Raw genomic sequence first — 23,363 nt, 5'->3', positions numbered from 1 at the left:
TCCTCCTGAGTAGCTAGGATTGTAGGTGTAAGCGGCCAGTACCCAGCTAGAGTTTTGTGTTTTTAGTGACTTTTAAAAATCTCTTTCCACTAATGACCAAATGATTCCCTTATTAGTCATAACAAAGTCGTAGATTTGTAAGGTATCAGTGTTTAAGAAAATGCCTGGTAACCACAAATAAAATAGCAACAAACTATAACTGGGTTCTTTTATAGTATTACACTCATTGTTTTATCTGTATCTCCTTTTCCTCAAGGTATATTTGATGAGGGTATCTTTAGATCATGTCATTTTGGGGGTTTGGGGCCAAGAGGGCTTGAATTCAAAACATACTTGCTTGGCTTGCTTGCTCAGTGTTGAGCTATCCATCCAGCCCTGCTTTTTTTTCTGGTTATTTTAAAGATGGGAGTCTCAAGGACTTTTTTCTTCTGGGCTGGTTGGGAACTACAATCCTCTAGATCTCAGCCTCCTGAATAGTTAGTTACAGGCATGAGCCTCTAGTAACCAGTTTAATGTATGCCTTGATGTTTTTCTGAATGTAGATGAACTAAACTAGTTGATCCAAGTGGGTTGAGCAAAACTATTTAAATCAGTGAAGTATTGTATTGTAAAGTATTCTTTGGGTTATTATATAGTTTTTTTAAATTTGAAGAATGTGCAATTTTCTCAATTCTAATGAGAAAAAGAGTTTGTGTGACCTTGTGGTAGAGTGTTTTTCTGCCAGTGAATTATGCTCAGTAAGAAGATTAGCTTTAGTCTCATTACTTCCACATATTAACCCACTCATATTTCCTTTTATTATTATGTTATTAAATACTTTTCTTCTGAGGCAGTTCTTAAGTTCACACAACTTCTGTATCAGGAAGGTGGTGGTTTTAGAGCTAGACCTAGTGTTGGCATCTGGATGGGTTAACATTCATTTCAGGATTCTTTTTTTTTCCTATAGCCTGAATTTTTATGGAGCCAATTTCCTTTCTAAACTTAGGGCAGTTTCTCAAACAAACATATAGCAAGGGTGAGTGATTACAGCAACTTACTAAATCCATCTGTACATTAGAAGAAAAGTGAATAAGCTAGTTTATTCTTACAATTGGATACTTATCATCTAGTAAAAACGAATGAATTACAGCTATACTTATGAGCAAATATACAGTATTGGATGAAAAAAGCAAGTTGTTAAACATATACAGAGAGATCTGTTTATGTACAGTTTTAAAACAATATAGCAGCACACATTGTTCATTAATACACATCTATGAAAGCATAGACCCTAATTATGTTTTAATTGAGATATACTTGTAGATATATCAGATAACCAAGCGGATGTCCTTCAGCTATGAATATCTTTTTTTTCTATTATGAAGAGCCAAAGCATATAAGAAAATGTGTTCACATCTGTTTAAAGCTGGGTAAGGAACACATAGATTTGTTATTTATTTTATGCATAGCTATGATGATTTTGAAATTAGCACCCAATATTTTTATTTATAATCAAGACACTTCCAGTGTGTTTTACTTTGTCACCTCAAAGTTGTAGAGTCTGGAAAAATAACTCTTCCCCTTACCAGAGAAAAGGAACATGCCAGGCAGATCCACTGTGTAAATCTGTTCAGCAGAGATGAGACAGAACAATTATTTGGTCAGTTTCACTTTGTAGTTTGACTTTGTGCTCCTGGGAAATGCTTTCTCTAAGGAAAGAAGGCAAGAACCTTGAAAGGCTGCAGGAGAATTAAAATTCAGAGATTCTTGGGAAATCCAGGCATGTGTTGATCATGAGCTCTCAAAGTTATGGAAGGAAATTGAATCGTAAAGAATTTGAACATAGACTGACTCTTAGAATTTTATTGATTATAAGTTTTTCTTTAAGTTTACATTGTCTACATTAGTTATTAAACTTATTCTGATGGATATTATAATTCTAGCATTTGAAGTCTAAACTTCAGTGACTATAAAAGTTTATACAATATTATAGAATATTTCATGGAAATTTTACTAATTTTAGAAAATAAATTTTGAAAAGATACAGTACATACAAAAATAAACTATATTTGTATTGTTGGTCATTTATTTTTCTCATGTTTACACACCCTTCTCTTTCAGAGACATACTACAATGAGAAGAGTAGTTTTAGTAGGGTTCAGCTTGAAATTAGCAACCATTAAAAAAATAAAAGAGAGAGACTATTATCTGCATGTGGTGGTCACTGGGACCTGTAGTCCCAACTGGAAGCTGCAGGCAGGAAGATTGCAAGTTGGAGGCCAGCCTGGGCAACTTAGTGAGACCCTGACTCAAAATAAAAGGACCAGAAGCTGGGCTTGGTAGCACTTGCCTATAATCCCAGCTCTCAAGTCGCTTAGGTAAGAGGATCTTGAGTTCAAATTCAGCTTGGGTGAGATCCTGCCTCAAAAGAAAGCTAGAGGTGTAGTTTGGTAGTAGAGTGTTTGCTAGCATGCTAGAAGCCTTGGGTTTAACCCCAGTTTTAAAAAAGAGAGAGAGATTGAGAAACAAAGATTAAGGGTGCAAGAACCTGAGACTATGAGCTTTTCTGTCCCTGAATGCACCAAGAGCTATATTAGGGGCAAAGGAGAGAAAGTGTTATTCCTCTTGTACTAAGGTTTGAACTAATAGACTGTTTGTTAGTCAAACAGTCTATGGGATTTGAAAAGGCTTTCGCCATGGTGGTCGATTTGCCAGGCTTCCTTGCATGTTTAGTTTTCCTCAGCCTCCTATAGTGTCTGGTGAAGCACCAGTGACAGGAGATTCAGGAAGTAGCAGTTGTTAGAATGTATTTGTATTTTGTGTGTTGTTAGAATGTATTTGTAAATTGTGTGTTTGAGATTAAGCTTGCTTTAATTCATGTGTAAGCACATTGACCAAGCTCCTAGAAGCAAATCTTTCTAAAGTATTTATCCTGGGTACAATACCAGATTATCTTAAATTGTTTCTTCTTTCTATTTATTACTGTATTCTTAGTGGCAATCCTGGGCAGCACTGGGCAGAAACACTGCCATTTGAGCCATGCCCCAGTCTTTAAATTATTTACTATATTCATAGTTTAAACTCTGGCTTACTACATTGTAATAGAATATAACCAGCTAAAACTTTAAGCAGGAAGTGTTAATGGCTACATAAAATCTAGTAACTTTGTGTCCAAGTTACTAGTTACTCTGTGTCCAAATTCTTTTTATGGCTATGATACAGTGTGCTTTATTGCCTTTCTATCTTAATGTCTAGTCATTCTAATCAAGTATCATTACTCTTATAACTGCAATTGTTGCTATTATTTAATCAAACCAGGGGTTTTGTGCATGCCAGGCAAACACCAGTGATCTATAGCCCCAGCCCCAAATACTTACTCTAAGCCAGTAAATGACAGAAAGTAAAATTTCTTGTATCTTGAGGGTACTCTAGAGCACCATCATTCTCACCAAAAAGGCAGAACAATCCTGGTGCTAGTGGCTCATTCCTATAATCCTGGATAATCAGGAGGCTGAGTTATGAGGATCATGGTTCTAAGCCAGCCTGAGCAGGAAAGTCCATGAGACTCTTACCTCCGATAAACCACCAGAAAACTAGAAGTGGAGTTGTGACTCAAAGTGGTAGAGTTCTAGCCTTGAGCAAAAAAGCTCGAGGGGAGCCTCCAGACCCTGAGTTCACTCCCCATGACCGACAAATAACAGAAAAGCCAGAACATATTACAGTGGTCCTGTCTTATGTGCAATTTTACTTTGTGTTATTTGTAATGCAGAATCAACCACAATCCAAAAACACTGGGTAGAACATTCCAGAAATAAACTGTTCACATATTTTAAGTTACACATTGTTCTGAGTAGCATGATGAAATCTCACAAGGTGCCATTCATTCCTTTAAGCAGGTGAACCATCTCTTTGTTCTTTGTTTCCTTGCTATATATTGCTAACTACACACTTGTCACTTCAATAATCTTGGTTTTATCTTGATTTGGTAATGACAGATTAATTCTGGTACATTGTGGTATTGCTACTGAGCATACAGTAAAAACCATTTATATATGGGAAACCAATGCCTCAAAACTCCATACCAACACTTCACATCCCAGCCAGCCTTCGTTTTGATAAAATATACCCTCTTCTTATGAAATATTAATCCTTCCACACATGCTCAGAATGCCATTCCTTTTCACTTTGGCTTGGACTTTGGTTCTGTCCTTTGTCCTCACCTTCCTTATGTTTTTGCTCCAGTGGTTTTTTTGTTGTTGTTGGTGGTGGTGGTCCTGGGGCTTGAACTCTGGGCCTGGGCACTCAAGGCTAGCACTCTACCACTTGAGCCACAGCGCTCTTTCCAGCTTTTTCTGTTTATGTGGTGCTGAGGAATCGAACCCATGAATGTGAGGCAAGCACTCTACCACTTCCTTATGTTTTTTTTTTTTTTTTTTGGGGGGGGGGTCGAACTCTGGGCCTGGGTGCTATCCCTCAGCTCTTCAGCTCAAGGCTAGCGCTCTACCACTTGAGCCACAGCGCCACTTCCGGCTTTTTTCTTTTTGCTTATGTGGTGCTGAGGAATCAAACCCAGGGCCTCAGGCATGCAAGGCAAGCGCTCTACCACTGAGCCACCTTCCCAGCCCTTCCTTATGTTTTTATCCTGGCCATTGTTCTGTAGCTGTGTTCAGTTCTCTCATCTCCCCAACTCTCAAACAACAGGAAACAAGACCCCTGATTTACTGCTCCATTTTTATGCCATTTGAAATAACATTTTTCTAAAGAATCTTCTAGTTCTTTGTCTTCGAATCCTCACTTTCAGTTTATGTTCTCTTTACTCCAGTCTGATTTTCATTCCCCAAGTCACTGAAATTATGACCAAGCAAGCAGTGTCATCTACAGTAGAAATGTAGTTCACATTTTTTATGAGATCCCTGCTGCCTTGACCTAATTGACTTCCTCCTTGAGACGCTCTCTGTTTGCTTTCATGTGCTTAAAACATACTCATGTTTTCCCCCTTCCTATCAGAACACGCTCACCTCAGTTATCCTAGGTTGTCATCCTATCCAGCTGCTAGGCACAAGAGCTCCTTACTGCAGGCTCTTATGCCTTTCCTTTCTCTTTACACAGGTTCCAATGACCTTATTCATTACACTGAGCTCAAATGTTATTTGTGTCTTCCCAAGTTTTTATCAATAGCTGATATCTATCTTTTAACTCCATGCTTATATATTCAGCTGCTCGTTTGATAAATACTGTTGGGTTTTTCACTTAACAACAAAAATATTATTTTATTAGACTTGTGTCTTTTACTTGGGGATTTTGTTTCCCCCATCTTTCTTAATTTAGTAAATAGAACCACTAAAATAGTGGTATTCAAGACAGAACCTGGAGCCTATTCCTTTCCCCTTTCCCCTCCCCCCTCCCTTCCCTTCCCTTCCCTTTCCTCCCTCCCTCCCTCCCACCTTCCCTCCCTCCTTCCTTCTCCTCCCCCCTCCCCTCCCCTCTCTTCTCCCCCCTTTTTGAAATGGGTTCTATGTAGCCCAGGTTTGCATTAACTCTCTAGCTTCTTTCCTTAGCCTCCCAAATACGCCTTTTCTTTTTTAAAGATAAGTTTTGTTGTTGTTGTTTAGGGTGTGTGTGTGTGTGTGTAGTCCAAACTGGACTGGAACTCTTGGTAGTAGACTGGCTTTAAACTCATCTCCTGCTTGGCCTCAGGTGTACAGTACATCATTCTTGATACCAATTTCTTTATTCCCCACCTATGTCTACTCACCAAGTTGTAGTTCTCTCCTTAAAGCACTCACTCCTACCATTCATCCCTTTCTTCCTCACCAAATTGGCAGCTTTGTATGAAATTGAAGAGCCCAAGATCCCCTTCTTCCACTGTGAAGCTGGGCCATGTTAGCATTTGCAGCCAGAATATTCCTTTCAAAATTAAATGTGGGTGCTATATGTATGTTCACTGTAGGAGACCTGTAATCCCAGCACTTGGGAGACTAAGGCAGGAAGATCACCAGTTCAAGGCCAGCCTGGGTTACATAGGGAGACTTTGTCTGAAACAAAACAAAACAAAAATCTATGAACACATGGATGAAGAAAAATGCATACAAAATAGTTCCTCAGGGGCTGGGGGTTTAGCCCAGCAGAAGGGCGCCCGCCCGGCGTGCTCAAGGCCCTGGGTTCGGTCCTTAGCCCTGGGGAAAAAAAAATAGTTCCTCAGTTTTCTATTGCCACTGTAACAAATGGTTACAGACTTTGTGGCTTAAAATAACACAAATCCTTTGTTTTGGAGTTTGATATAGGCCAAAATGAGCTCCATCCACATGAGATTTTCTCCAGGCTTTCGAAGAGAATTCTTTTTCGCCTTCCTGTAGGTTGATGCTACCTACATTCATTGGCTTATGTCTGCCTCTTCCAGTTTTGAAAGTCGACAAGGTAGCATGTCTCTGACCCAACATCTCTTTCTGTGTCTGCCTCTTCCACGGAAGAACTCTTGTGATTACCTTGGCTTCACCTGGATAACCAGGGTCTTCTTTCTATCTTCAGGTCTGCTGAATTGTTTCCTTGTAACCTAACATTCACAGTTAGGATCCTGACTTTGTTAAAGACCCTGTTTTCACGTACTGTGTGTGAAAAAAGAAATTGCAAAGCAGCTTGTAGGGTTTTAATTTATTTGGGGCTTAAAAAGTAGTGATAGAAAGATGGATCGAGTTATAATTAACTTAAGAAAACTTTTCAAGAATCTGACACTAAATGAATAAAGATTCATTGGCTGTAACATTTTAAAATGATTGTCAAGGTTTTTGTTTGTTTGGCTGGCTGGCTGGCTGGTTTTGAGACTGGGTCTTGCCCAGACTGGCAAGCCTCAGCCTCTGAAGTGCTATGATGACAGAAATGCACTATCCCAGCCAGTTTTGAACATTTTCTTGCTAGGTCCTAAGAAAGAATTCAGAAATATGGTGAATTGATTGTGAGAAATAGGGTGTTCACTTCCTCGTCCTGGAGGAGTTTTCTGGCTTTTCCTAGATGTTGTTGAAGGCTAGTTGAGGAGGCAGCAATTCCTTGATCACTGACAGATGAGTACCAAGTAGATCTGGCTTCAGAATTTCATTGCATATCATGAAATGCATTTTCAGTAGAGCTAATTATTATCATGTACGAAGTATAATTGCACTTACTGATTCTGTTAAATAATATTAAATGTATTCATATTTATCTTTTGTTTACCTGGTACCGTTCCTCCAACATTGAGTGATTTAGAATCTTTCTAAAATAAGCAGTAGGTAGGAAGTAATTTCCTGTAATTACCAGATGGGAAATGCTAAGAATTCGCAGGCACCTGGAGTAAACAGATGGACCATAGACCATTCCTGCTGGTCTGGACTGTTTACAGAACACAGTGACCATGTATACCCTTTTGCAGAAAAATCACACATTTGGCACAGTCATTGTCTTTTTTTTTTTTTTCTGTGCCTGTCCTGGGGCTTGAACTCATTCTTCTTTTTTTTCCTCCCACTGAAGGCTAACACTCTACCACTTGACCACTTGAGCCACAATTCCATTTTTGACTTTTTGGCCCTAGTACTTTTGTGTGTTATACAAATAAGACTTCATTTTTTATGAGTCCCCCCTCCCCACATCTTTGCCTTCTGAGTAACTAGAATTACAGGTGTGAGCCACTAGTGCCTGGCTTCATTTTTTCATGAGTTTTTGATGCTCTTAAAAAATGTGAATTCCTGGGCTGGGAGCTTGCCTTGTATGCATGAGGCCCTGGGTTCGATTCCTCAGCACCACATAAGCAAAATGAAAAAAAGCCGGAAGTGGCGCTGTGGCTCAAGTGGTAGAGTGCTAGCCTTGAGCTGAAGAGCTAAGGGACAGCACCCAAGCCCAGAGTTCAGGCCCCATGACCGGACCCGAAAAAAAAAAAAGTGAATTTCTGGGCTGGGCTCTGATGGTTCACACCTCTAATCCTAGCTACTTAGTAGGCTGAGATATGAGGTAATGACTTCGAAGCCCAGGCAGGAAAGTCTGTGAGACTCTTTTCTCCAATTAACCACCAAAAAGCCACAGGTGGAGCTGGGACTCAAGTTAGGTAAAGCACTCGTCTTGAGCACAAAGCTCAAGGACAGTACCTAGGTCCTGAGTTTTAGCCCCAGGACTAGCACACAAAACAAAAATAAAAAAAGTGAATTTCTTCTTCTTTTTTTTTTTTTTTCTTTTCTTCAGGTTGTAGGGCCTGAACTCTGGGCCTGGGCGCTGTCCCTCAGCTCTTCAGCTCAAGGCTAGCATTCTACCACTTGAGCCACAGTGGGGGTTTTTTGCTTATGTGGTGTTGAGGAATGGAACCCAGGGCCTCAGGCATGCAAGGCAAGCGCTCTACCACTGAGCCACCTTCCCAACCCCTAAAAAGTGAATTTCTGAGTTGAATTGCACAGCAATTTTTTGTTTCTTTTTCTTTTTCTTTTCAACATTGACTTTCTAAATTTATGGGTCATATTTGTGGAGGAATGCATTGAATGGTGTGTTTTCTTTTTTCAGTCCAGGCTAGCCTTGAATTCATTGCCTCTTGGCTCTCTCTCTCATCTGAATGCTGAGATTACCACCACACTCAGCCATTCACCTGACTGGCTTTTTTTGAATGGTGGATTTTAACTGTTAGCTCTTTGGATTATGAAGCATGTTAGTTTTGAATTGAGGGAAATACTGGTATATACTTTTTAGGGGTTGGGGGTGAGGAACTGATCCTGAAGCTTGAACTCTGGGCCTAGGCTCTATCTTTCCGAGCTTTTTTGCCTCAAGGCTAGTGTCCTACTACTTGAGCCACACTGCCACTTCTGGCTTTTTGTGAGTAGTTTATTGGTGGTAAAAGTCTCTTGGACTTTCTTGACTGAGTTGGCTTTGTACCACTATTCTTAGATCTTAGCCTCTTGAGAATCTAGGATTACAGGCATGAGCCACCAGCACCTGGCTAAGTTTTACTAAGTAGAAAACTATTTATTTATTTATTTTCATCAGTCCTGGGGCTTGAACTCAGGGCCTGGGTGCTGTCCCTGAGTTTTTGTGCTCAAGGCTACTAGTATTCTATTACTACAGCCACAGCTCTACTTCTGGCTTTTTTAGTGGTTAATTGTAGATAAGAGTCTCACGGACTTTCCTGCTTGGGCTGGCTTCAAACCGTGATCCTTAGATTTCAGCCTCCTGAGTAGCTAGGATTATAGGCAATGAGCCACTGGCACCCTGCCGGTAGAAAAAATTTTAATAATGTATTTTTTTGTACATTACTAAAATGTAATTAAAATTATTTGAATCTGGGCCATTAATAAATTAATATATACTTCTTCATGTATTCCAGAGGCACTTAAAATATAACCTTAGTGGGCTGGGAAGGTGGCTCAGTGGTAGAGTACTTGCCTTACATCCATGAGGCCCTGGGTTTGATTCCTCAGCACCACATAAGCAGAAAAAATCAGAAGTGGTACTGTGGCTCTAGTGGTAGAGCACTAGCCTTGAGTTGAAGAGCTGAAGCCCAGAGTTCAGGCCCCACGACCAAACAAAAAAAAAATAAAAATAAAAATGTATATATAGGACACACACACATATATATGTGTGTATATATGTATATTATATATATATATATATATATATTTGGATATTGTCCAAAAAGAAATATATTCTTTACCTGATTTATGTAACTATAGCCCATTACCTGTATAATAAAAATTAAAAGTGGCTTTAATGTATTTGTAATTTTTGTACTTAAATGATTTCTAGGTTGAACTAACTTCGAAACAAAAAAAATTTGTTGGCTGGAACAGGACAGATGTTGTAGATAGGCTTTTCTTTGACATGTTTGGTACTCAATTTGCATTTTCGTAAGTTCAGTGGGCAGGCTTAGTCTAGATATTTGACTTTGGTAGGCAGGATAAGAAATAGTTTGAATGGTTTCTCTGTATATTTTTTCCCCAGTCAATGTATATTTGTTAGAGGCCTGCCTTTTTTTCTCCCTCCTAATCCAAGGAATAAAATAGCAAGGCATTCTTTCATTGCTTTTTATGCTTAACTAATGTTTTCTCCTTTAGGTCTTAATGTGCTTTTTGCAAAAAGGGAATGATTTTGTGATGGAGAATTCTCCGTGACCGATGGACTCAAAGAAGAAAAGGTAAAATCATATTTTCATTCTCCTTTATTCTTCCTGGAAAAAAACAATAGGCAACTCTACATAATCGTAACTTTTCTTCAGTTTAATTTTCTTTTTGACAGTGAGAGTACAGTGTGACAATCGTAGTTGATTGGTAAAGAAAAAACTATTTAAATGAAGCCCATTAACGATGAGCTTTGTTGTTAGTTTGTTATGCTTATTACAAAGGCATTGTCTTCATTTCATCACTTAAAATTCTTGTAGTCATTTTTCTTCTTCACAAATAATTTCAGACTTAAAAGGTAGCCTTATTACTTATTAGTTTCAGTACTCTGTCCTTAGAAAATGAATTGCAGGGCCAGAGGCCTGGCTCAAGCAGTAGAAATGGAGTGCCTACCTAATAAGCATGAAGTACTGCTAACAAAACTAGTTACAGAAGATGTTTTTAAAAAAAGGTTAAATTTGTAATTTACCTCCTGTTGATCCATGGTTTAATAATTTAGCATCTATGTTCTAGAAAAAGAAAATTGAGAAACCCAAAAAATCTCCACGTGTGACACATAGGACAGTTCTGTAAAGGAAACTCAAGATATCCTAATATGCCCTTTTCTTATCATACAGCTACTTTGTATTCTTTGACCTGAAGTCATCAGATAAATAGAATTCTTTGGCTAGATGATAAGTAAAGCATAAAGTATTTTATTGTTATTTGTTATGAATTTGATTTAAAAAATTAAAATAATGAGCAAAATAGTATAGGAGACTCCTTAAAAACAACAACAACAATGGAAAGTAGGAGTACTGTGTATCTGACAGTCTCACTGTGGAGTAAAGAAGGAAATAAGTACATTGAAAAGCATCTGCACTTCTTTGTTATTGTAGATGTATTCATGATAACTAAGGTGTGAAATCAATCTAAATGCCTGTGGAGGTAAAATTGGGTAAGAAAATGTGATGTATGTATGTTCACAGTGGACTATATTCAGCCAGAAAAAAAGAATAAAATCCTTTCCCTTTTCTCTCTGTCTGTGTCTGTCTGTATGTTTCTCTCTCTCTCTCTCTCTCTCCCCCCCTCCCCTCTCCTCCCTCCCTCCCTCACACATACGCACACATACAGAAGCTATAAAGGTGAGAATGAAGCATGAGTGGAGAGAAGATGGTTAACAAGTACAAGGTGCAGTTAGAGTAGCTTATAGTGGTCTGTTGAACAGGATGGTAGCTATGAATGACAAATGATACATTTCAAAGTAGTAGAGAAGGCTTTGATAAAATATTTGAGATAGTAAATATACCAGTTACCCTGATCTCATCATTACACACATTGTATACATATACTGAAATGTCAAATTGTACTCTGTGAATTTGTGCAGTTTGTCATTTATACATCAAAACATTTTAAAAGTTTAGTAATTATAGATTTAAAGTCAGCATAAAGTGAAATAAGAACTTCATATTGTTCTCTTTTTTGTGTGTGGTACTGGGATTTGAACCCAGGGCCTTGTACTGTTTCTTTACCCATCTCCCCAGCCCTATTCCTCATATCTTTCTAATCGAATACTCATCAAATACTTTCTATCAATTATAAACAGAATTTAAAAAATAATATTCAACCTGTGATAACTTTACTATCAATCAATCAATTATAGCAACACTAGGTTTTGGACTCAGCTGTGTGCTCACAAGATAAGCACCCTACTATTTGAGGCACACCTGCAGATAACTTTAATATTTAAGCAAGGGTTAATGTATTGAGAAGTTGAATCTTGAAATTTGATGCTACCAAATCATAAAACTTCTAAAAATAGCCCCTTTTATGTACTGCTTAGAACTAACTTGTGGGTTTCAATTATCCTCCATCATTTCATTTAGATACTTTGTCTTCGCTCCTGTGACATTGCCAAAGTATAAGTAGGTACTGTTTATGTGACCTATCTGCTGGTAAAGGTCTAATCTGATGATGAGAATTAAGAACAACACAGTGTTTTTTTTCTTTCTTGCTATTGTTTCTAATGTATTTATAATGTACCATGTGATTTTTTTGTTGCTTTGTATATTCCTCCCCCATGGTATAACCTTGTTTTCACTGTATTTGATATGGGTATAATTTGGGGAGGACAAGGGGAAAAAACAAAATGTTTAAATAGGCATACAGGTTGACCCATTGTAACAATGATATGTACAAAGCACTATGTTGAAAAACGAACTTTACAATTTAGGTGGGGGAGGGGAGCACGGGGAGTGTAGTTGTGGAGGTGTGAGGGAGAGATGGTAGGGGAAAAACAAAGGAGGAGGCAACAATGCTTGATAAGAAATGTACTCATTACCTTGCTCATGTAACTGTAACCCCTCTGTACAGTATTTTCACAATAAAAAAACTTAGTAAAAAAAAAAGAATTAAGAACAGAAGATTCAGTTTTGAAGTTCTAATCTACAGTGGACTACAGGTATGTCTCAAGTGGTAGAATGCCTGTCTGACAAGTGCAGGGCCCTGAGTTCAAACCCCAGTATCTCAAAGAAAAAAAATTAGAACAATTACAGAAATAGTTAAGCCTTCTTACCTTTTTTTTGATGTTTGTAGCTCTACAGAGGCAGAAGGATCCAAAGAAAGAGGCTTGGTCCATGTCTGGCAGGCAGGATCCTTTTCCCTAACACCGGAGAGGTTGCCAGGCTGGGGAGGAAAGACTGTTCTACAAGCAGCCCTGGGAGTGAAGCATGGAGTTCTTCTGACTGAAGGTATTGAAAAGAATGCCTTGGAATTGGAGGCATGGCATAGTTGGTAGGGTACTAGCCAATGAGGGAAAGTGTCAGGTACTGAATTCAAACCATAACAAAACAAACAAAGAAAAGAAAAGAATGACTTAAAAAATATTTAACTGAATGTTAATAGATGCCCAAATGGGTTATTAGATACTGGAGGTTCTTACTGATCTTCGCTGGAGCTGATACCCTTTTGTTTTTGAAAATATGTTTTATTCTTTTGATCAGAAATCATGCTATTTCTTAAGACATCCCATTAACTAGAACAGATGGAAAAATTAGAGCTTTGACACAGTAAACACAGTAACTTTATGAAAGATTTCCTATTCAGGGACCCCTTTGCTATAACTTTTGCTCATTTACTATATCAGAGCAATATTACTAATAATACCTAATGTTTATTATCCAATACTTGCCAGGACTAATTATAAATTTTCCCTATGTTATCTCTCTGAGCCTTTACCCTGTGAGGTAGATAAACCAAATGTCAGAGAGGTTAAATAATGATCATAATTACCCAAAGCCATTAAAAGTGTCAGAGTTAGAGTCAGGATTGGAACTCAGTCTGATTTCAAAAGCTTTTGTTTTTTCTTCTCCTAGTGCTAGGGATCATATACAGGATTCACATGGCTAGGCAGGCTGTCTACTGCTGACCTATATTCCTGATTCTCAAATCCTGCCACTTGGCAATACTAAGTGTACTTTTTTTCAGGCATAAATAACAGCACACAAGAGCATGTTATAAAAACTGGTACATCTTTTTTTTTTGTCAGTTGTGAGGCTTGCACTCAGGGCCTGGGTGCTATTCCTGAGCTCTTCCAGTTTTCTGGTGGTTAACTGGAGATATTAGTCTCACGGACTTTCCTGCCTGGGCTGGCTTTGAACTGCAATCCTCAGATCTCAGCCTCCTGAGTAGTTAGGATCATAGGTGTGAGCCACCAGAACCCAGCTTTATTTTCAATAAATATTTGAAATGTCTTTATTAAGATACTTGGGAGGTTGGGAATGTGGTTTAGTGGTAGAGTGCTTGCCTAATACGCGTGAAGCCCTGGGTTCAATTCCTCAGTACTGCATAAACAGAAAAAGCTGGAAATGGTGCTGGGTTCAAGTGGTAGAGTGCTAGCTTTGAGTAAAAGAAGCTCAGGGACAGTGCCCAGGCCCTGAGTTCAGTCCCCAGGATTGGCAAAAAAAAAAAAAAGATATCTGGCAACTTTCAATAAAGTATTTGGAAATCCTTCATTAACATACTTTAAAAACTACAGTCATATCTATAAAATTGGGACGATTTTATAAAATTGCATGCATAACTAATTATTGTTTATATTTAAACAATACCCTGGTAATAAGTGTCAAAGGCACCAAAAACTTAGCTTGGCTGGCATCTGTGTAGCTCAGAGGTAGACTGTGTGTGTTCAGCATGTGGAAGGCCATGGATTCAGCTTCCAGTACCAAAAAAAGAAACCAAACCAAACATGAAAGATCTCACACAGGATGCTTAAGATAGTGCAAAGATCTTGAGTGCAATCTTTTGTAGGTGAGGAAATGGTACTGATTAAATGCCAGAAATTTTCAGGTTTTATCTACTTAGTTTGACCAAAGCTTACAATTCTATGCGTGTCTTTCATTGATTTGCTTTTTTTTTTTTTTTTGTCAGTCATGGGGCTTGAACTCTAGGCCTGAGCACTGTCCCTCAGCTCTTCAGCTCAAGGCGAGGGCTCTACCACTTGAGCCACAGCACCACTTTCAGTTTTCTGGTGGTTTATTGGAGATAAAAGTTTCACGGACTTTCCTGCCTGGGCTGGCTTTGCATCATGATCCTCAGATCTCAGCCTCCTGAGTAGCTAGGATGACAGGCATGAGCCACTGGTGCCCAGCTTCACTTTTTTTTTTTTATTTGCTCTAGTTTAGAAACAAAGTGGAGATCTAAATACTATTTCTTTGAAGTATTGCTCTTGCTAGTTAGAATAATATTAATTGAAAGCCTTTAGTGTGCATTTGTCACTTGGGAAAAAACTTTAAAGGAATTTAATCAGTTAGCATATTTTCTTAATATTCTGTATCTTAAAATTATATTCCCTTCTAGCAGTTCCTGTCTTCCCTCTAGCTGCTATTGTGTTATTCCTTACATTGATGGTGTGATGTATTGTTGTTTATACATTTGAATGTGTAAATATATCTGCCACACAGAATAAGTAAAAAATAAATGTGTTTGTATCATTATCAACTCAATTGTTGGTTTGTGAGAAAAGATTTCTCTATTAAAAAAAATGTAAGTGCCAGTGGCTCATTCCTATAATCCTGGCTATTCAGGAAGCTGAGATCCAAGTACTGTGGCTCAGCCAGCCTGGGCAGGAAAAGTCATGAGACTTTTATCTCGAATAATTACTCAGAAAAAGCCAGAAGTGGCTCTGTGGCTCTTGGTGTAAAACACTAGCCTTGAGCACAAAGACGCTCAGGAACAGAGCCCAGGCCCAGATTTCAAGCCCGAGGATGGGCAAACAAACAAAAACAGTCTTTAGTCTTACGACAAGGAAAGGATAGTGGATTTAGTTTAATATTTTTATTTTATGTATTCATTTATGTTTTGATTGGTCTTGGGGCTTGAACTCTGGGCCTGGGTGCTGTCCCTCAGCTCTTCAGTTCAAGGCTAGCCAGCCCTATACCACTTGAGCCACAGAGCCATTTCTGGCTTTATCTGCTTATGTGGGCTGAGGAATTGAACCCAGGGCCTCAGGCATGCAAGACAAGCGCTCTACCACTGAGCCGCCCTCCCAGCCGCCCCCACTTTTTTAGTTCAATATTTTTAAAAACTTGGGGCCAAAGTCAGGTGCCAGGGGGCTCATGCCTATAATCCTAGCTTCTGAGATCTGAGGATTGTGGTTTGAAACCAGCCCAGCAGAAAAGTCCCTGAATCACTTATCTCCAATAAACTACTCAGAAAAAGCCAGAAGTGGCACTGTGGCTCAAGTGGTAGAACACTAGCCTTGAGAACAAAGAGGCACAATGCCCAGGCCCTGAGTTCAATCCCCACAACCAACCGAAAACCTGTGGCCAAGTCTTCATTCTATTTATTTTTCTGGTTTCTTTTAAGACACAGTCTTGCTCTATTGGTTCTTTTTTTTTTTTTGCCAACATGGATTAGGTACACATGCCCCAAAGTCCTACAAACTTATTCAAAAATAAAATTAAGACTTGTAGCATACCTGGACACGTTATTATCATTCATGTATATCCAACTCATTCATGCCTTTCATTTAGTTCTAAAGCTAGCCAGTCATTTGCTACAGTTTCCTTTCTTAATTTTGTTGGGATGATTTGCTTTTTAAACAAATCACATCTCAGAAAAGCTATTTTGTATATAGCATATGTGTATTTTTTTTTTTTTTTTGGGTCCAGTCGTGGGGCCTGAACTCTGGGCCTGGGCGCTGTCCCTCAGCTCTTCAGCTCAAGGCTAGCACTACCACTTGAGCCACAGCACCACTTCCGGCATTTTTCTTTTTGCTTATGTGGTACTGAGGAATCGAACCCAGGGCCTCATGCATGCAAGGCAAGCGCTCTACCACTGAGCCACCTTCCCAGCCCAGCATATGTGTATTTATACCATAAAAAATTACTTGTAGTATGCTCATGTCTTGATACAATACTGCTGCTTTCTGTACAATTTGGAGGCATAAAACTAACTTTTTAGTTTTAGCAAAAATGTATCTCTATTCTTTATTGGTCATATGAGACTTTTATTTATTTATTCATTCATTCATTTTTTTGCCAGTCCTAGGGCTTGAACTCAGGGCCTAGGCACTGTTTCTGAGCTTCTTTTGCTTAAGGCTAGCACTCTACCACTTGAGCCACTGTGCCACTTCTGGCTTTTTCTGTTTATATGGTACTGAGGAATCAAACCCAGGGCTTCCTGCATGCTAGGCAAGCGTTCTACCACTAAGCCACATTCCCAGCCCTCATGAGAATTTGAATTTAGGACTTTTATTTTCTAGGCAGGACTCTTTAAGAGTTGAACCATTCCTTATATTTCTTGCTATAGCTGGGGTGACTGAGCTATAGGTTGAGATAAGATCTCAAAAACCTTTTTTCCAGGGCTGGCATCAAACCTTCAACCTCCCATTCTTCACCTCCCAAGTAGCTAGGATTACAAGCAATGAGCCACTAGCCCCTGGCTCACATTTTAAGGTTTTTATTGCATGTTTTCTTGTGTTCTGACCTGTTCAATAGTGAATGTTGGAAACATTAGTGAATATTGTTTCTTTTATCTTCTTACTTTATCTTAATATATTTATCATTCTATCTTTGAGTGCTTGCTTAGATACTGCTCATGTAGTTATCACTAGTAGTGGTTTCATGTAGTTATCACTAGTAATGGTTTCATGCTGGAAGTTTGTAGGATATCTGAAGAAAAGAGTAGCGCTGTCCATTTGAAAGAAACTCCTTATAGTTTGCAAATTTTAGAGTATTAGAGAGTTAAAAGATGTTATTTCTGTTGAGCATGGTGATAAATGTCTGTAATCCCGCATCTTCAGGATGCAGAGTAGCAGGATTGCAGTTAGAGACTGGCCCTTGGCAAAGAATCAAGAGAACCTATCTGAAAAATAAAGCAAAAAGGATTGGGTATATGGCTTAGGTAGTAGAGTGCTTGCCTTGCAAGTGTAAGTCCCAAGTTCAAACCCCAATATTGGTTGGGGGTTGGGGGGGGCGTCGAGAAACTTATTTGTTAAAAAATGAAGTACTATATGCTTGAACTAAATGTCTACAACTGTGCTTTTGAAATTAAAAGAGAAAAACAATCTGTTTTGTTAAACTAGATGGAACTAGAAGTTTGCTGATAACATTTGTAGTTAATTCACTAACTTGTTATTCCTTTTTTTTTTTTTTTTAATCTTTAGATGGTGAGGTCTACAGCTTTGGGACCCTTGCCTGGAGAAGTGAACCAGCAGAAGTTTGTCCAAGTAGCCCCATTCTAGAAAATGCTTTGGTTGGGCATCATGTTGTTACTGTGGCAACAGGGAGCTTCCACAATGGAGCAGTGACAGATAGTGGCATAGTGTACATGTGGGGGGAGAATTCTGCTGGCCAGTGTGCAGTAGCTAACCAGCAGTATGTGCCAGAACCGAACCCTGTCAGCATTTCTGATTCGGAGACCAGTCCTTTGTTAGCGGTCAGAATTTTGCAGTTGGCATGTGGCGAGGAGCATACTCTGGCATTGTCAATAAGCAGAGAGATTTGGGCCTGGGGTACCGGTTGCCAGCTGGGTCTCATCACCACTACCTTCCCAGTGACAAAGCCACAAAAGATAGAACATCTTGCTGGGCGAGTGGTGCTACAAATTGCCTGTGGTGCTTTCCACAGCCTAGCCCTTGTGCAGTGCCTCCCGTCCCAGGATCTGAAGCCAGTCCCCGAAAGATGCAACCAGTGCAGCCAGCTCCTAATTACTATGACCGACAAAGAAGACCATGTGATTATATCAGACAGTCATTGTTGCCCTTTAGGTGTGACGCTGTCAGAATCCCAGGCAGAAAACCATGCCAGCACTGCCACCAGCCCCTCCACCAAGACCCTTGATAGTCAGGGAGAAGTATTTGAGAACACTCTTGTAGAAACTGGTCTACCTGTTCCAACTGAATTGAACATGGGAAGTGTTGAGACTGCGAGTGACAATGCCATTTCCTCCCATCAAAATGATGAGGGAACAACTGAAATTTCTTCCGCCAGAAACTTACCATCATACCCCGACACAAAGGCAGTAAATGAGTACTTGAAGAAATTGTCAGATCATTCAATAAAGGAAGATTCAGAGAAGGGTGAAAAAACACCACCACCTCAGGTACCCGCTCAATTTTATAATAAAGATATTTCAGAAGTAAAACCTTACATCCTTTTCCTCTAGGTACTTTGAAATGCTGAGGTTTGGTAACACTTTTTGTTTTGTAAGTTTGATTATAATTCTGTTTTATTAGGCAAGCGTAGATAAAGAATCTATATTTAGAACTCTATATGTTTAAGTTCTAGACCTTTGTAATATTGAGAGATGTCATGGTGAGCCTGTTTTAGAAATAGCCAAATCCTGTTTTTTTTCTTTTTGTTTAAAGTACTTTATTGTAATTTTTTGATAAAGATTGTATACAGCAGGCCAGGTACCAATGGCTTATGCCTGTATTCTTAGCTACTCAGCAGGCTGAGAACTGAGGATTGCATTTTGAAGCCAGTCCAGGTAAGAAAGTCCATGAGACTCTTACCTCACACCAAACAGTCAGAAGTGGGGCTGTTTCTCAAGAGGTGGAATGCTAGGCCTGAGAAAAAAAACTAAGGGACAGTATCTCGGCCCTTAGGTCAAGCCCCAGTACTGGCACACAATTTTTTTTTAAAGGTGGTATAAAACACGTGTCCTTGGTCAAGTGAATAGGCAGTTTTCTGCTTAATTAAGTTGATAGTTGTTCATGGATGAATCAGAAAAGATATAAGCTCCTGAGATAAAGGTTACCCTTTGTATTGGCAAAGTCCATAGCAAGAAAGAGCTTGCTCTCTACTTGACATAGCCAGTAGTAATAGTAGAAGCCATTGCCTAGGCATTCTGGTCATTCCAAGTCTCTAAGGGGGTAGATTGCCATCTTCAGAAACTTTAGGATTCCAGTCCTTGGTTTAGTACAAAATCTCTGCAAAGGGTTACCTCTGTGTGGGCCTCCGGAGCTCTCACCTCCCCGCCCCCCAAAGATAACATACTTTTGAGCATCTTAAAGCCCCTTTGTGATACTGCAGATCCATTTGCGACAATCAGGGACCTGCACATGGGTTATTACATAGAAGAGGGCCTGGTGTCTTTTCCTAACTTGTCAGTAGGGATTACAGCAGGTGACCACATGGTCACCAAGGACTCCATATTTAGTATACCGAGAGGGACACAAAGAGCAAATCCTGTTTGGTTTTTTTCTTATTAGCATTTTTTCCTTCATTTGTATGGAATAACTTTGGTAGATCTCTGAATAGTTAGAGCTAATAGGTGCTCAAAACTATCACTGTACCACTTTGAGCCACAGCATCACTTCTGGTTTTCTGGTGGTTAATTAGAGATAAGAGTCTTACAGACTTTCCTGCCTGGGCTGGCTTTGAACTTTAATCCTCAGATCTCAGCCTCTTGAGTAGCTAAGATTATAGGTGTGAGCTACCAGTACCTGGCTTCATTGTATCTTTTTGATAGTTGATTTTTAAAAAATATTGGAATAAGCTATTTGGAGGAAGATATTGCAAACTATAAACAGGAAAAATAAAAATTTAATTGAGAATATACAAGGAAAAATTCTAGACTATATTCTTATAAAGAAGTCTCCCTTTACCAGTTCTCTGGAGGCTGAGGTAGGACAATTATGAGTTTAAGGTTAGCCTGGGCTACATAAGGAAAACCTTGTCTCAAAATCAAAACAAAACAACAAAAAAAAGTTTGGATTTGTGAAAGTTATTTATGTATTCATTCACTCATTCAGTCAATGCTTGAGACTGAACCTAGGGCTTGTGCCTGCTAGGCAGGTGCTGTATTATTGAGCTCTATCTTTAGTCCTTGATTCCTCCAATTTAAATTAAAAGTTGGAAGTTTATTTTTGAAACCAGGTTTTGGTGGCTCATGCCTATAATTGTAGTTACTCAGGATGCTGAGATCTGAAGGATCATGTTTTGAAATCAGCCCAGGAAGTTCACTAGACTTCTCCAATTAACTGGCAGAAAAACTGGGTTAGAGGAATGGCTCAAGTGGTAGATCACTAGCCATGAGGAAGCAAGCAGAGAGTGCAAGACCGTGATTGAATCAAGCCCATACACGCATACTCAAATACACACACACAGTTTCTTGTATATAGCTATCATTGAAATTAACATTTTAAAAAAATTTATTTTGCTAAATACTTTTTTGTTACTTATGCTAGTTTTAGCATCATGTGTTCCTTTTTAATTCATTCTTTGTAAATAATATTTCAGTCTTATAACCAACTAATAAAGAATTTGGTGTTTGGGGGTAGAATTAGAACCACATTTTTCCTTGTAACTATTCTTGTATGCCAAAAGCTTTTGTGTATATGTGTATATTACATATATCTAATGGCTTTTCATTTTAGTAAATTGATATTTGGTAAATTTAGCCTGTTTTTCACTAAGATATTAGAAAACTTCAGTTTTTCTTTCTAACAGACCTATGAAACACAGTAAAAATATTAAACATGTTTAATTATTAACTTGTCACATTTATCCTCTCTAGTAACCAGAGCAAAGTTTAATCCTAAAGCTTGTTTACCTGCTTGTTCATGGAAAATAATTCATTGATAAGACAATGAGAGACTTGAGAGTTTGTTTTCAGGAGTGATACATTATGAGAATGTATTAGGCCTGAACTTCCATTATAAAACATTTTAGAAAAGGCTTTTTCCCCTTAATAACTAATTTTTTCTGCTAGTTCTTAGTGGCAATTTTCATAAAATTTGTGGAAAGTGATCATTAATACAGGTTGATTTTGTTCTTTTTTGGCCTTTTCTAACCAGAGAGCCACTTTTTATCCTTCTCTCCCCCTTTCTGTGTTTAATTTTACAAGAGCAGATAGAACTTATTTTTTTAAATATGAAAGATAAGACCTTTGAAAGGGGGAAATACTTATTTTTATGTGTTTTTCTAGTACTGGGTCTTGAACTCAGGGCCTGAAGCTTTGGCTTTTTCTCTCATGGCTGGCACCTACCACTTCTAGCTTTTTTTTTTGGCTACTCTTCTAGCTTGAACTCAGAGCATGGGCACTGTCCCTAAGCCTCTTTGTGCTCAAGGTTAGCACTCTACCACTTGCTCCACAGCACCATGTCTGGCTTTTTCTGAGTAGTTTATTGGAGATAAGAATCTTACACACTTTCCTGCTTTGATCCTTGGATATCAGCTTCCTGAGTAGTTAGGATTACAGGCATGAGCCACCTGGCTCACTTCTAGCTTTTTGCTTTCTAATTGTAAATAAGAATTTGCCTGTCCAGGCTAGCTTTAAACTGAGATTCTCAGCTCTCAGCCCCCTCTGAGTAGCTAGGATTATAGTAATGAATAACTGACAAAGAACTCTATTTTGAATATAATTTTTATATTATCTGTTAGGTCTGTAATTGGAAGAGAATACTTTTAAGTTGAAGATGAACCGTCTCATGTTTTAGATTAAAACAGATTCTCACTATGTATCCCAGGTTGGATTGGAACTCATAATCCTCCTATTTCAGCCTCCTGAATACTGAGATTCTTAACAGGCACCATGATTACTGGCTTGTTTTAGACTTTTTTGTGCAAGTAATGTGAGCATTAAATTTTGTTTTTATTGACTTCTTGTTTTATAAGGGATTGCATTTTTGATTAGCAAACATTGTACCAAGGGGGTTTCCTTGTTACATTTCCATATGTGTAGAAAAGTATCGCAGTCTCTATCAGTCTCTCTTACTCCTTACCCCTTCCTTCCTAAAACCATTTCAACAGATTTCATTGCTATATTTTCATACATACAAACAAGGACTAGTATTTTTATGTACTTTTATATGTGTATGTTTTAGTCTCTTGTAGAAGAAGCAGTTCCTAATCTTCACAGCCCACCAACCACAAGCACCTCAGCCCTCAACAGCTTGGTGGTCTCTTGTGCATCTGCTGTTGGTGTGAGAGTGGCAGCTACATATGAAGCTGGAGCCTCGTCTCTAAAGAAAGTTATCAACTTTTATAATACAGCCCCATGTGAAACTGGAATTCAGACAGGCCCTGAACCTCTGAAAGATAGTAGAGAAGAACAGGTTAAACAGGAATCAATGCAAGGAAAGAAAAGTTCAAGTCTCGTGGATATCAGAGAGGAAGAATCTGAGGGAGGCAGTCGCAGACTCTCCCTTCCTGGATTGCTGTCACAAGGTAAATCTTTGGTGAATCCTAGATACTCCCTCCATCAATATTTTAAGAAGTTAGGAATTTAGTATTGATAACTGTACTGATCAGCAAGTCATTAATTTCATTGATATCAACTAGTTAATAACTATTAAATATTAATAACTTAGGAATTAGTATTCCCAAATATTTAAGCTGAGCTTTTCATTTAATAGTGTTTTACTAAACAGTAGTTTGTGGGGAAAAAAAACCACCTTTTTGTAAAAGACATCACTTTTTTTTATTAGCATACACTAGTTGTTAAAGGAGGAGAGTTTCACTATGCCCCTTAGCCTCACCCTCTCTGTCACTTTCCCTTTCCCCTCTTATCCCACATCTTAAAACAATTCCAACAGTTTTTTTCTTTTATTTTCATACATATACACACAGACATACGTGCATACATATTTTCATACATGACCTTAACTACTTTGAAGCAGAGAAAATACTTGTCAGCTTTAATGTAGTACTTTGTTTAGCATATTTTTTTTTTTTTGGATCCGGTCGTGGGGCCTGAACTCTGGGCCTGGGTGCTGTCCCTCAGCTCTTCAGCTCAAGGCTAGCGCTCTACCACTTGAGCCACAGCGCCACTTCC

The 23,363-nt window shown here is 38.7% G+C and overlaps 1 protein-coding gene across 1 annotated transcript in view; it reads left to right on the top strand.

The window, feature by feature from the left end:
- Als2 (amyotrophic lateral sclerosis 2 (juvenile)) overlaps positions 1 to 23,363 on the top strand; it is an 80,520-nt gene that overhangs the window by 4,352 nt on the left and 52,805 nt on the right. The window contains exons 2-5 of the mRNA XM_013014930.1: positions 10,041 to 10,120; positions 12,678 to 12,832; positions 17,749 to 18,686; positions 22,414 to 22,756. Of these exons, the coding sequence (XP_012870384.1) occupies positions 10,101 to 10,120; positions 12,678 to 12,832; positions 17,749 to 18,686; positions 22,414 to 22,756 (1,456 nt within the window). The 5' untranslated portion in view covers positions 10,041 to 10,100. The remainder of the gene's footprint in view (positions 1 to 10,040; positions 10,121 to 12,677; positions 12,833 to 17,748; positions 18,687 to 22,413; positions 22,757 to 23,363) is intronic.

Source organism: Dipodomys ordii, unplaced genomic scaffold (assembly GCF_000151885.1).
Source record: "Dipodomys ordii isolate 6190 unplaced genomic scaffold, Dord_2.0 Scaffold1, whole genome shotgun sequence".
NCBI lineage: Eukaryota > Metazoa > Chordata > Mammalia > Rodentia > Heteromyidae > Dipodomys > Dipodomys ordii.
The sequence above is the reverse complement of the archived record's forward strand: the minus strand, read 5'-3'. Positions and strand labels throughout refer to the sequence as shown.